Source organism: Phoenix dactylifera, chromosome 7, assembly GCF_009389715.1.
Source record: "Phoenix dactylifera cultivar Barhee BC4 chromosome 7, palm_55x_up_171113_PBpolish2nd_filt_p, whole genome shotgun sequence".
Lineage (NCBI taxonomy): Eukaryota > Viridiplantae > Streptophyta > Magnoliopsida > Arecales > Arecaceae > Phoenix > Phoenix dactylifera.
Window position 1 is genome coordinate 15,503,032 of NC_052398.1, and position 14,959 is coordinate 15,517,990.

The following is a 14,959-nucleotide window of genomic DNA, read 5'->3' on the forward strand; positions in this document are numbered from 1 at the left end:
CATAGGCTTTTTTTTTGTGGAACTGAGTGGGTTCGGGCTAACAGGCATGACCCGCTCCGCTAGCCCAATATGTACCCGCTAGGTCTTTGCTCGCGGGTTGCTACTGTTGGCAGCAGCAGCTTCTACAGCAACCAGCGCGGGGGAGGGGGGGCGGTGGTTGAAGGCGATGGGGGCACAGGCGGCAGCGATCGAGAGGATGGGGCGGCGGTGCTCCTTCCGGATCCGAGTAAATAACGGTGCGACAGGGGATGGTTGATGAGCGGTGTTGGCGACGGTGGGAAGACGACAGAGGCGGAGGGAGGGGTGGCGGCACGGGTGAAGAGTCGGCAGAGGCCGGCAGTATGGTGGGGTTGAGGAGCGGAGAGAAGGACAGCAAGGGAGAAGACGCTGTCTTGGTTTTCTTTTGTTTGTTTTTTCTTTTTACTTGGGGAAGAAGAGGCAGCAACACCCACGGGAACAGGGAGGGCACGGGAAGAAAGGGGTTTCTTCCCCGTAACCTGCTCTGATACCAAAGTTAATGCAAGCCCGCAGAAAGAGAAAGAAAGAGAGAAATAGAAAAGAAGAGAAGAGGGAGGGGGAGGAAGAGGAAGCCTACTAGGCTTCGCACATAGCCCCGCTTAGGATTTTGCACGTCAGAGCTTGAAGGAAAAGAATTAATTTTTATTCATTATAGTATAACCTTGTAGGGACCCATATATGTAGGGTTCTGAAATAATAAAAATATTCCTATAAAAAAATAATTCTATAAAAGCTTTAAAACGATAATATGCGAATAAGCCTAATCGACATAAAATAAAATAGCATAAAATTAATCCAAAATAAAATCAAATTGGTTGAACTGGCTGGACCTCCTGAACTGGCTGGACCCCCTGAACTGGTTGAACACTATAGCGACGATCGACTCAAGTGATGGCTGACCTGGCACTAATATCCGCACCAGGTGGCCTTGTGTTCCGAGGTAAATATAAATTTAAAATAACACTGCAACGTAGCTGTCATCTAGTTGTTACAGCTGTTATATAATGAAAATAAGGCTTCTTGGAGGATTGTTGTATTTTCTAATTCATTTCTTCAGCCAATTAAAATCATATTTAATAACCAAAAAAATAAAATAATATTTATTTATTCATTTCTTCTAGCCCATTTGAAAAATGATAAACAATGTTTACTTGTAAACAGTAATATAATCAAGTATTATTATCACTTTGCTAATCTTTCTTTCAATTATAACAACAATTAGATAAGGAAAATATTTTCGGCCCAATCTTGGTACTATTTTGAGCCTTTTTTGGTAGCTTGATCGGAAGTTGGAACCCTATTTATATTTTTTTCAATAATCTACTCTTTGTGTAATCATTTGATAGGTGTAACAATCCAGAACCCCACTCAAGATTTGTATAAGTACCCAAGATCTATCCGGCGAATAACCGATATAGGACTAAATACATGCCCGCACGGATCCTTACATACTCCTCCCATTTAAGATATCCTCCTTGGGTTAAGGGTTCAAACTTATTCATAGTCCTCCTCATATACGCCTGCACTGTCCCCTAATTCACATAGGCCACAGGCCATATCTGCTCTGATACCATTTATAACAACTCGATATCTCATCTAAAATGATTAATCGGAAAGTATTTTTTGAGTTTTTAGACCTATATAAGTACCCAATATCTTTATGGCAAATAACCAAAATGGAATTAAACGCATGCTTACATGGATCCTCGCAATAAGTGAAAATGCAAAATTTCTTCATGAAGCTTGATTTTTTTGATACGAAGCTCTAATACAATGATGACCTAAAGCATCAATAGAATCAAAACCTTGCCATGTGCCTGTATTTTCTTTGTTTGTAATAATTATGAGAATAAGAATAGCATGTCTTCTTCTCTTAGCTTATTTTAATTATATATATATTTTTTGATCCTGTATTAAGACCATAACGTTCTGTAAAGAGGTCACGTCTGATTTTTGTGTTCTTTTTTTTATTATTATTTTGCAGATTTTTCATGTCTGAGTCTGTAATCTAAAATTCAGGCTTCCCTAGCTTCGGCATCAATCAGACTTTAGGGCTGAAAGACCACGCCTGATCCCACTTTTTTTCCACATTGGAATGCTCAAGCTACCTGGATAGAACCAAAATTTATCGCATGCGATCTTCAAGCGTATCGATTGCTGATGGAGTAGTAGAGGATTCTTCCAACCTGCTGCTGGTGACATTCACATGGAAAATTGTCAGATTTTGGATGAAGTTTTCAGTTGGTCACCTTTTTAATTTCCCATGTTCTGCACAGTTCAGTTCTTTGCAATTTAGTAAAGTACACGCTAATTTGATCGAACACAAGAAGGTTGTAATCAGACATCAATAACTTTCTTCTATAGTTCCGCATCCTCTTTTGGCTGCGAAAAAAATAACTTGAGATTTTTGTAACAAAGCTGCTAGGCATGTCAAAGCATTGCCAATATATTATTACCCAGTCAGCTATCCATCAGAGCTAGTGCTGGCATGCAAATTTTGCATCCATGAGTGTCCCAAACCCTGTGAATTGCACCAATCTCAGAATGCCATTTCAGGTAAGTACCTGAATAGGCATTGCAATAAAGCATAACATTACTCTTTGAGGTATGTTCATATTATGGCAAATGCAAAGAATGGAGACAGCAGAGACTACTTCTCTCAGCCTGCTGTTAGTGAGAACCTCACATACTGCTTTTCAAGAAAGCTTGCAACAGAGCAAGTGCTGCCCACTGATGCATTCCTGACTGGAGAGGATAAACTAAGGGGCACAACAGAAAAAATTCTAGGAAATGTGGAAGCCATAGAGAGAGAGAGAGAGAGAGAGAGAGAGAGAGAGAGAGAGATCAGTGTTCAATTAGGAGGACTAGGGAAAAATGAAGTCACTACATCAGCAGATTCCTACAAGAATAATTGACAAGTCAAGCAACATATATAGGACGTAATAAAAAGTTAGGCCATGAAAGTTAGAATAATTGCATGCAACAAGTTTGATAGAATCAATACTAGGCTGACAGCACCGACAAATGCACGACACGTAAATTGAGATAACAATGCTCTGATCCTATGTGATAATTTGCTGAATGCAGAATACATGCAAGTGAAAACCAGAGGAAAGTTTACTTTGATACAACAAGCTTATGATGCAATATGAAACTATTGCCTTCTTCTTTTAAGATAGAGGGGTGTGGTCTTAGGACTCGTTCCAATATGATCATTTAAACTGAATGGAAGAGCAAATGGAAATGAAATCTCCTCATTAGGGTCCAATCATATCATTATTAAAGTGTTGACATTCAGAAACTCATCCGACCATTCATTGGTTTTGAGCAATGACCAAAATACAAAGCTTAACTTGTCTGATGATTCATTAGATTTTCATGTAAATCTGAGAACATTCTATATGTTTTCTGTTTTCCAGTTGGAAATCATCTGGAAATCTATAAACAAGAAATCTATATGTTACAGGGTAATTTCCTCTAACAGAGTTGCCACCGAAAGGTCTTGACCTTGCATGGGCACCTCCATGTGCCAAATCCAACCACATTTAGGTAGTGGATATATAGGATAGGATTGATTCATGAGCCCATACATGTATTTAACTGACACCTGAGCACTCCGACTCCCACCCCAACTGGAAATAAGCCACCTAATTATTGTGTGTCCCATTGACCATTATCAGATATAAGCATATCCACATGGAGGTTAGAAAGATCTACCTCCATCTTAAAATAAGTTGGCCAAGCAATCAAAGGAATAGAAGTCAACAAAGGAATAGAAGTCAACCAAGGGTCCTGTTTGCATGGCAAACATTTCAAGAAGGATTTCAACAAATAATTCACTAAATATTTCACTAAATACTTCACAAACAACACAATTCTATAAAAAATTTCTAACAAATATTTTAATAAGCAATTTCTGCTCACCTTATTGGTTGGACACGGGAGGCTAGGGCTCGAGACATGCTGACCTCACGCACTCGTTCTCGCCAATAAAGAGTCCTTACCTAGATGAAATAAGAAAAAGTTTAAAAAAAAAACTGAGGAGGATGTTGAGGGCAGAAGAGGTTGCCTTTATGTAATACCCAGGCCTTTTAAAGCCTGGAGCCAAATTGGGCCAGGTCCATTTGACCGGCCTAGAAGTCTGCTTTGCCCTAGTGACCTTGGCCCAGAAAAAAGAAGAAGAAAGAAATGGCATGCACCACGCACATGCCTCGGAAGAAGAAGACTCCATTCGGCCAGGTCCATTTGACCGGCCCAGAAGTCTGCTTTGCCCTAGTGACCTTGGCCCAGAAAAAAGAAGAAGAAAGAAATGGCATGCACCACGCACATGCCTCGGAAGAAGAAGACTCCGGATGGAGTCTTCTTCCTCCTCCCTGAGTTGGTCGGATGGAATCCGACTCCGAATTGGATTCCGACTGAGGCTGAGCTCTATAAGAGCTCCCTCCATCCTCCCTCGCTAGAGATCCACGCCTGAACATGGTTCTTCGCCGAAGATTTTTTTGGTTTTTCTCTCCGAACGCTGGTTGCTACCTACGTCATTATTATTGCCTTTCGCCTTTCGCCTTCGGAGATAAAGTAAGGTCCTAGCTAACCTTGATCCATCTTTCTCCTTCTCTTTTCGGATTCCTTAGAGCCTTGATTTTGGCCGGTGATCGTCGGATTTTGAGCAAAAAGGGAATACTCTCCTTCCCCTGTTTTCAGAAACCGGCCCGGTTTGCTTCCGATTCCGGCTGCCTCCATTGCCGGCGCTTGTTGTCGGAGGCTTACCCTGACTTCTCATGGAGGCTTGAAGCTGTGGATGAAACTCCAGCCACTAGGATGCATGATGTTCCTCAGGTTAAAGGGGGTCGAAATCTTTGTTTTGAGTGGGTTGGTGTTGTCGGCCACCAGTCGCCGCCGGCTGCTGGCCGCTAGCTGGCTGGCCATGGGTCCCTGACCCCGGGCATCACCTACAGCCTCCCTCTACCTCCCCCTTCTTCTTTCCTTAGCTAGAGAGACCTTGTCCTCTCTTCCTCTCTCTTCTCTCTCTTCCCCATACTTTTCTCTCTCTTGCTTTCTCTCTCTATAAAGTTTCTCTTTCTTGATTTATGGTTGGACATGTTGATTGATCGAGGTTGACCGTGCTGTTGACAACCAAACTCAGACCTCTAATTGAACCGAACTGAGATTCTCTCTCTTCTCCATCTTTCTCTCTCTAGATTCTCTTTCTACGGGACTTTTTCTCTCTACTGAACTTTCTCTCTCTACTCTCTCTAGGGACTCTTCACAATGATTTTGAATTGATTCGGGGGAAGGGTCCTAATCTAGGGTTGTCGGGCAGCGTGTCAGCCTTCTGGCCCTGCCAAACACTATTAGATTTGATCACCCAGATCCTTGTTAAACCTTTTTGTGCCCTAATCTGAGCATGATACAATGAATGTCACTTTGATCGAACTGACTAAGCTGTTGGGCACTCCTGCCTGGTCAGCCCTGTAAGGGTATGGGAATTAAGGTTCTATTCTTGAAATAATTATGATAAATTCTGATTGAAAATATAATTTTTAAATACCAGAATCTAAAAAGGATTTTCGAGATTTATTAGATCTGTTAATTAGATTGCGTTCGAGGTAAATAATGTAATCTTTTCTAGATTTATTGGTGAATTATAAATATTTTCTTGAGTCAAATTATTCTTGATTTATGAATTTGATACATGGTGTTATATGCCTATTTCTAGAATATTGTATGATTCCGATCGAACGTATTGGTTTTGATATGGATTGTTTGATTATTGATTCTGATATCGTATCTTTCAATTTGGGATACTGAACATATTTTGAGACAGAGATTTGAATCAAAATAGATTTGGACTTTCAACCGGGCTATGTTAAGGACCCCGCCAATGGGGGCTAATATGTTGGCACTTATCCACCGCAAGAAGATTAGTCGGTGATACGACCCTGCCACAGGGAATATGTGGACATAGTTCTTGGCTGTTGAGTTGAATTTGATAAATTGAAAGAAATTGATTTATGAACGATATTTTGATTTTGACACTGCATGATTTTAGAACTGAAATATGAAACTGAGAACTAATTGAATTTCGACTTGGCTATGTTGAGGACCCCGCCAATGGGGATTAATACGATGGCACATGATTTGTCCTGAAAGTCGTGTCCAAGATGATTAATGATATACTGCCAGCAGTCTAGCAGTCTTGAAGGACTTTGCTGCAAGATGATGTACAACTCACCACAAGATGATTAGTCAGTGTTATGACCTTGCCACAGAGAACATGTGGTCATAGCTCAGGATCGATAAGATGAATTGAATATTTGAAAAAAATTTGAATCCATGATTTTTTTTAATAATTTAAGAAAGATTTGATTTGTATCTTAGTACTGCATATATACTTATTTTCTGTATATTATTGCCTGATTTATTTAACTAGAGTGTTCATTGTTTACTGGATTGTTTAGCTCATTATACGATTTATTGTTTTTTTTCAGATTCAGAGAACTACCCTACTGGGGTTCTCAATATGGGAGAGCGACTAGAAGAATTGTGGCACAAGTTATCTTAGATTAGGATTTATATGAATGGATATTTTATTTTAGACTATTGTTAGAATTGTGAGACACTGTAAGTTATATTAGTTAAAGTAATAAAGTTTGCATATTATTAGTTAATTAATTTGCTATATAATTGTGATATCATGTTGAGATGCCTTGCATGCTTGTGAGAAGAGTTTTCTATGGGTATGTAGTAGTTGACGCGACCCCTGGCTCGCGATCTTAGGTCGGGGGCGTGATATTTTACTGTTGAGCCACGTGAGGCGGCAGATGGAGGGAAATGGTAGGGAGATGGGTGGTGACAAGGAGGCGAGCGGTGGCGAGAATGCAGACAAAGGAGGTGAGAAGGAGAAGATGTGGAGGTGGATAGAGGAGAATTGACGAGAGAAGTCAGGTGGCGGTCGACGATGGGGAGGCAAGCAGCACGGGGAGGCGGGTGGTGCAGGCAAAGGAGGTGAGAAGGAGAAGGCATGGAGGTGGATGGAGGAGGACTACGAGAAGGCAGCCCTGCGGTCAGCAACGTTGGGTTCTAGGAGATTGTTGAAAAAAATAAAAAGTAAATATATTTTTTATATTAGAAAAGGGCTGGGCTGAGCCAACTTGACATCTGACTTAGCCTAAAATATCTGACTTGGTTCAACCAAGTCAGAACACTTTCCGGAAAAAAATAATGATAAGAAAATGTGGCAATAAGTTTCTCAACTTGCTAAGAGAGAATTGTTCTAATTACCCTTGTCTAATGGATGGTTAGAATTTTTTCTATTTTCTATTTGTCTATTTTTTCTATTGGATACTTCTAAATCAAGGTCTGCAGTACTATCCCGAACTGACTGGTTTGGAGCGTCCCGGGCTTCAATTATTTCAAAACTACCCCCACTAAGTGGCACATCGCGTAAATTACTCCCCGTCCGGTGGCATTCTCCCGCCCAGCATCTACGGCCATCGTTCTATATACACCCCCCCTATTGCTCAGGACACCCCCCAAAAATTAAAAAAAAATTAAATACTCTCTACACCCCCCCATTTGCTAAGGACACCCCTAAAAAATTAAAAATTCCTAAATTACCCCCCACCCTCCCCACCCCCTCACCTAAATTGCTCTCTACACCCCCCAAACCCCCCCCCACCCCGCTCTTCCCCTCCAAAACACCTCGCCAACGCCCAAAACCCCCCCGTTCCCCCTTCTCCCTCTCGTCGCCGGCATTCTCCCGATCTCCGACCACCTCGCCGGCTTCTCCCGGAACCACCTCGCCGGCTTCTCCCGAAATTTTTTTTTTCACGGTTCGTGCTTCGTTCGGCACTGGATCGCCGAACAAAAGGCTTCTGTTCGGCTGAACAGTGCCGGACAGAAGCCTTCTGTTCGGCACTGTGCAGCCGAACAGATCTGTTCGGTTGAGGGTTGCCGAACAGAAGGCTTCTGTTCGGCACTGTTCAGCCGAACAGAAGCCTTTTGTTCGGCGATCCAGTGCCGAACGGAGCACGAACCGTGAAAAAAAAAAAATTTCGAAACAAGATGGAACACGTACCTTTGCGGCCGATTCTTCGTCCCAAATCACAAGTTGCTTGTCCATGCTTCGAATGGGGCTTAAATTTCCTTCAAAGATCGCCTAAACGATGTAAATGGATCGAGGGGTTTAAGGGGGGTTTGAGGGGTGTTTTTTTTTTTTCTTTTCAAAACGAAACGGAGGAGGAGGAAGGGGGGGTGTATGAGAAAATTTTAAGGGCAATATGGTAATTACACTAAAGGTTAGTTTGGGTATTTTTTTTTTGGTTTTTGGGGGGTGTCCTTAGCAATAGGGGGGGTGTATATAGAACCACCCATCAAACGACGCCCCCACTCTTTCTATCGCTCCCCCTCCCTCTTTCATTTGCAATTCCCGCTTCCTCACCTCGGTTGTCCGAACCCCAAAAGGAGCGCGGGATGAAGTGAGGTAAGCGCGCTCGCGAAGCTTTCCGAGCTCCATTAATGTCGGTCGCTCCCTTCTCTCTCTCTCGCCGGGAAAATCCCGAGATCTCGCCCTCTCACTTTCCCAGCTACAAATTTGACGATATAGTTTTTTTCGAGAACTTGGAATCCCCTTTTCTTGGTGTATTTCTTTTCTAACCTGGAAACCCTAGATTTTTGTCATCTTCTCCATTCATTTGATTGATTCGAGTTTTGGAGTTTTTGGTATTTACTGTGCCCCATTTTTATCCAGGAAGCTTGGAGAAATCATAGATCTTGGAATCCTAGTTCGCATGCTTGTTCTCTGAGATCGTTTCAGGGTTCTAAGGTAAGAGATTGTGCTGCGGTTGTTCTAGGAACGTGGATTCTTCTTTTCTTGTTTTTTTTTTATGGTTAGTAGTTTGTTGATTAGATGGTGGGAGATGCGGAGGAGAGGATTCCAGTCACTTCGCCTATGGTAGCGGCGGTTTCTTCTGGTAGAGGCGAGGTTTCATCGGTGGAGGCCACGGCTTCTGGGGCGAGGAGGTGTAGCCTGAGATATGTGGGGAAGGAGAGGCCTAACTATGGAGGGAGGAAGGAGGAAACTGCAGCAAAAAAGAAAGCTAGGCTTGATTTCGGAAAGCAAGTGTCTGAAGCTCCTTCGGCCCCTGTACAGTCTAATGAGATGATAGGTTTGAATACTGGTGATGGTGTAGAAGGAGAGGCCGTGCCGAGAGGAGAACATGGTGGTGTGGTGAATGGAGAAGGTGTTGATGGGGACCTGCAGGCAGGTTCTGGTAAGAGTGCACATGCCAGGGTGAGGGAAACACTAAGGGCTTTCAATGGCCACTACCTTCACTTTGTTCAGGTTAGTGGAGTAACGTAATAAAAGGCCCATTCTTATTTCCTCATTGTTGTGGAGAGACTACTTTCTCTCGAGAGTTCCCTGTGCTGACCTGCTAGACTACATGTATGAGATTCATGTTTCATGCATTTGCAAAGGAAAAATAGAAAAGTTTCATATATTGTTTTGGAATGATCCACATATACCAATTGGGAATTGAACTATGAAGGCTCATAGTCCATGATGTCAAACTGAGAAAACATATTTGAAAACTAAATAGATTTTAAATATATCATGAATGCTTAAGGAAGTGGAACATATCAGTGAATTATATTGTCATGCATTTGAAAAAAAATGACCTAAAATTAGGCATCCAATGTATTTAAAAAATATTTGTGTAGCAGGCTGCTTCATTTCCATTTTTATTGCATAACATACTCTTAAAATTGCTGGACAGGAGGAAGAGCAAAGAGTTAAGCAACTGGAGGCTAAACTTTCAAAAGTTCCTAAATCTTCAAATCCTAAGGTGAGTTTCCGCTAGTCTGCCATATATTCTTTCTTCCAAGTCATGTTTATCCTCATTATTTCAATTTTTACAGCTGAAAAAGAGGAACGGCAGGAAAGTAGAGGTTAGTGTATCGGAATTAAAGGAACCTAAGGTAAACATATCCTTTATTTATATTTTATCTATTGGTTATCTCTTTTATTGGTTTTATTTGATACATCAAGGATATTTTGACAAGGTTTAAAGTAGGAACACACAATTTTAGCTAGGAAATAAATCCATTGACTCATTCTTGCTGCTTTCATTGTCATTTCATTGCTTTGATTCATTTTTTTGTATTGCAAAGAGATGTTCTATTTTTCTCCAGCATGCTCTTTATAAAAATTGTATAAATATCAATGACATAGTGAGGGGGATAATACCAAGAGACACTAATTAGAGTGTCATATATTTAAAAGGAATATTAACACTAATGGTACCTAGAGTTTTACAATTAAAACTGTAATTAGGGATGACAATTTTTTTGATGGGCATTTGTAACATCCTGTTTCATTAAAATGAATGAATATGCATTTGTTGTTGTTTTGCTTATTAAATGACTATTTTCATGTAAGAGTTGAAGTGCTGTTATACAGCAATTTTATATTTTACCTGCTAGCCTACTCAGTTCCAAGATAGCAAACTTGTAATTTTCCTCATTATCTTTAGAAGGTCATCAAAATTGCATTTGTACAATAATTTCAATAATTGATGCTTTAACATGGTTAAGCCAATATTGACAATATATTGTCATTTTGATAATACAAAGCATGGCTTTTCTAAAATGATATGCATTTTATATTTGCACATATGCTCAAACTATTATGTTGAGGATGAAGTCTAAAGTCATTCGTTTCTACATAAACCTTGCAGTTTGTGTTTCTTTTTTATAAAAAACACTCTTGATTTATATCTTGTGCAGAGAGGAAGTGGTTGTGAAGAGGATGTAAAAAGAGCATCAAAACGACCGGATCTTAAAGCAATTAGTAAGGCATGTTTTACTCCTTCGTATTGCATCTATTTCTTCACAATATGTTGCATTCACTATGATACTCACCAATTAAGTACAAATAGTTGGATTCATTTGTATTATCACTTTGTTTTTCCTTGATCTTATCAGTTCTGGATTGTTAAGATGCAATTTGGATTAGCTTTTTTGGTTGTTGATGCAGTAAAGAAGATTGGTTAGCTACACTTTTTGGGCTACTAACTTGCATTTCTTGTCCAAGTTTCAACATAAATGCACAACTAAGTTTGCTCTTGCCTTCATCATTTTATTCAGCTTTTGGTTTGATATGACTTGCTTATACTTCTAACTGTATGTTGGTTTATATGGTACTTTTGTTCTGCTGTTCTGAAAGTTGTTGCAACAACAACAGCTTATCATTTTCAAATATTTTGCTTACCAAAGTAAAATTAGGGTGCAGCAATCAATATGCTGCTTAACAACAAACACTTTGTTTCTCCCAGCATGTATGGGAAGAAACAGATGAACTGAACATGCAGTTTAGAACTAGTCAGATATTTTCAAAACCCACAAAAACAAATTCATAGTTATATGTCATGTTGATTATGGTAAAATGTTACTTTTTGTCTAAATTTCAACAACACATGCACACTGCTAACTAATCACTATTCATATACCATTGTAATATTATAAAAACTGTTGGCTTATGTTTCAATACGAGCATATATTTCTCTTTTATGTTATGACAACGTTGACATGCCACTTAGGGTATGAAGAAAAATCCAAGTTCACCCACACAAATGTATTTCTTAATGTTTCTTACATCTTTACCATCTGCTATCTCCTAAATCTTTATTTTATTTCTTGTTTTTGTTTAAATTTACATAATTGTTTCTTATTCTAGTCTCTATGATATAAATACACATATCGCGTATGTGAATAGCTATTTGGGTTTGTAATTATCAAAATGTCTAAAACTTCTAACTTGAACTTTTGGGCTGTTTATTGGACAAAGGAGGTTCATTGAAGATAGTCTTTGCTTGATCATAGAACTTTTTGTGGTTATATATTTTTATGAATCGATGAATCTTATAGTGTTTTTGACTCCTAAAGTTGTTCCTATACATCAGATTTAGTCATTGTTTCTAGGCTTTTCTAATTACTATTATTATTTTTAATAAGTCATGTAGGCATTAATAAGTCATGTGGGCATGATATTACGAGATGTTTTTGACTGGAGGCTGCTAACTAGTGCAGTTGGTAAGTTCATTGAGGAATCGATGACCTGGGTTGGAGTCCTGCCCTCACATGATTTCATCCAATTTCCTCCTATCCTAGTTCTCAGGAAAAAAAAGAAACATGAAAGAAATGAGTTGACTTTTTTATCGAGATATTTTCTAATCTTGAGCATGTTAGGTATGCACAATTGCTACTCAGACTAGATCTGGATAAGATAAACCTCACCAAAATAGTATGTTAAACATGCATAAAGTAACTGAAAAGTAAAAAAAAATAAAATGATAAATTCTTTATGTTATTTGTCAAAATTGCAAAAGTGTTTTTCAGTGTTCAAGAAATATTTTCTCCTATTAGGTTGGAAAAAAATAATACAAGATATATGAAACCATGTTTTTTTCTGTCACATTTATTTATTTCTCTATGGTGAGCTATTGACATTCCTGGACGGTAAAGATATCTATCCAATTGGTTGTGATTGTGCAGTTTAATAGCTACTCATATGCTGCTTTGACATGGCATATTTTTTCATCATCTCATCTAATTGACTTTGAGGAATGTTCAAGGGAAGGATATGCTGGGTAATCGGTGTGTGAGTTAGGTGAATTTTCTGTCTGCAGTAGTACCACCTCCAAAGCATAGGTTAGGATCTTTGAATTGGGTTGTTTTTTGCTTCTAGGAGGAGGGCATGACTGCTTACTGTCATGAAGGTCCGAGCGATTGGTTTGGACTCTTTTAGAGATCCGTATGCAGAGGACCAGTGTTTAAAGAGCTTGATAGCTGAAGTGTAGTCTTGCAAGAGGCCTTGACTACAAAGTAAAAGATGGTCATATATTTAGAGGAGTCCAGCTTTGCATTCCAAACTGCTCATTGAGGGAGAAGATCATTGAGGGGTATAATTTTCTACTGATTTTATTAAAGGATAAGTACTAGCTTTGCATGAAACAGTGGCATGGAAATCATCAAAAGCTTGCAACCATTGTATTATGTGGATTTTTAAAATATTAGGTTTACTAACATAGTAAATGACAATTATTTAGGCTGTTGATTTTCATGATCGATATCTAATATTTAATTTGCATCCAAATTTCATTACATGGATGCAGATTTTCCTTTAGAATTGTGGTTTCACTTGCCTAATAATTAATATTTTCAGTTGATTCATTTTGGGGATGTTGTAAAATACTTGGCACTGTGATGCTTTTCAAGCGTCAGAATTCTGGCTATAATCTTTTAACATTACTATGTGATTTCTTCTTCCACTTTGTTTTCCAGATGATTGAAACTGGAGCTGTTCTGTACCCTGAGAAGAGGATAGGCCATCTTCCTGGTTTGTTATTGCTTCTATTGGAAATTGTGATCTGCAATTCTAGTCTTATTCATCTGATTATGATTATTATGATGATGATCATCATCATCATCATCATCAATATCAATGCCAAGTTTTATGTGTATTTTCACTTATTTTGAAGAAGTCCCATAGTGCTGTTGTGTAATATAATAGATCCAATAACATTTGTTAAAATGTGTAGACTAAGCAGTTGACACATATTTTGGCAGGAATTGATGTTGGGCACCAATTCTATTCACGAGCTGAAATGGTGGTTCTAGGTCTTCATAGTCACTGGTTGAATGGAATTGATTACATGGGAAATTTCTACGCAAAATTGGTAATATATAGAGTATACCCTCATGAAATTAGTAAGAGCTAATTGTTTGTTTGTTAATCATTAATTTGGGGTATTGTGTCTTCACATGATCTTTGGTTTATAAATTGTACCTGAGAAAATGATAGTCACCTATCTCAAATTAGCCACCTCTCCTCTCAATTTAGTGCCTTTCCAAGCCCAAGGAAATGTTTTGTGAGCTTGAATGCATAGTTATGGTACTATGGTAGGTCTCCCTACTCATCAACTAGCCATGTAGCTTTTATGGTGGATCTCACTCTTGCCTAAAGCTGCCTCTACCAGAGATTAGGACAATTATGTTGGTAGACTTTTTGGTCAGGGTATTTAAGGCCAATTATTAGATTTCTGAGTAAAATATTTTATTGGTTTAACCATGCAGTTTTTCTGTAGTACTTCATCATGCAGTTAGGTATTTTCCTTAGTTTTTTTAAGTAATTTTGTTCCACTAGGTATTTTCCTTTATTTTTTATTTTCTTATATTCTTTGATTGTCACGTATAATTGTCCTTGATATCCTCTATAAGATTCTCAATGGTTATTTTTTTTTTGCCAATCCTGTCTTGCTTACGCCATATTGGTCATTTATAGAATTTCAATGGTGGTGCATTTGAGTTATTTTTCTTCTAAACAGTCTGCTGAGTAAATGTTTATTGCATGCATGCTGGGTATGTTTATAAGAATTTACCTTTGTCATTCACTTTATAATTTCTTTCTCTGAATGTGTTATGCTTTTGTTTATACTGAATGTATTGTGCACTTGAAAGGCTTTTCAGCCAAAAAAAGCTAGTATGCTTCTTTCATTTTCTATTTGCTTCAAGGCATGATTTGCAAGTGTTACCTTTTTCCCTCTTTTTTGGTTCTTTAGTGCCATGATATTCATGCTTATCTATGTATTTTTCTCCCAAAATCTCAAAAAAGAATGCATATACTCATCAATTTTTTGAAACTTTTGATTTTGGTAGGAGCAATACAAGGGCTACAAATTTCCACTTGCAGTATGCATAGTGTTATCTGGCATGTATGAAGATGACTTAGACAACTCTGAAAATGTTGTTTATACTGGTCAAGGTGGACATGATTTACTTGGTAATAAGCATCAGATCCGGGATCAAAAGATGGAACGTGGTAATTTGGCGTTAAAGGTTTGTGTTCATTGTTGTTTTTCTTATAAATAGATTTCCCATTATT

General features: G+C 38.7%; 1 protein-coding gene across 2 annotated transcripts in view; it reads left to right on the plus strand.

Annotated features, from left to right (window-relative positions):
* Positions 1-8,416: 8,416 nt before the first annotated feature.
* The window catches only part of LOC103707804 (histone-lysine N-methyltransferase, H3 lysine-9 specific SUVH4-like), a 41,419-nt gene continuing 34,876 nt past the window's right edge, over positions 8,417-14,959 (plus strand). The window contains exons 1-9 of one of the 2 annotated variants that reach the window (XM_026804911.2): positions 8,417-8,500; positions 8,768-8,842; positions 8,927-9,361; positions 9,795-9,863; positions 9,937-9,996; positions 10,804-10,872; positions 13,360-13,414; positions 13,645-13,754; positions 14,734-14,913. In XM_026804911.2, the coding sequence (XP_026660712.2) occupies positions 8,927-9,361; positions 9,795-9,863; positions 9,937-9,996; positions 10,804-10,872; positions 13,360-13,414; positions 13,645-13,754; positions 14,734-14,913 (978 nt within the window). In that variant the 5' untranslated portion in view covers positions 8,417-8,500; positions 8,768-8,842. The remainder of the gene's footprint in view (positions 8,501-8,767; positions 8,843-8,926; positions 9,362-9,794; positions 9,864-9,936; positions 9,997-10,803; positions 10,873-13,359; positions 13,415-13,644; positions 13,755-14,733; positions 14,914-14,959) is intronic. The other variant, XM_026804912.2, reaches the window with a different exon arrangement.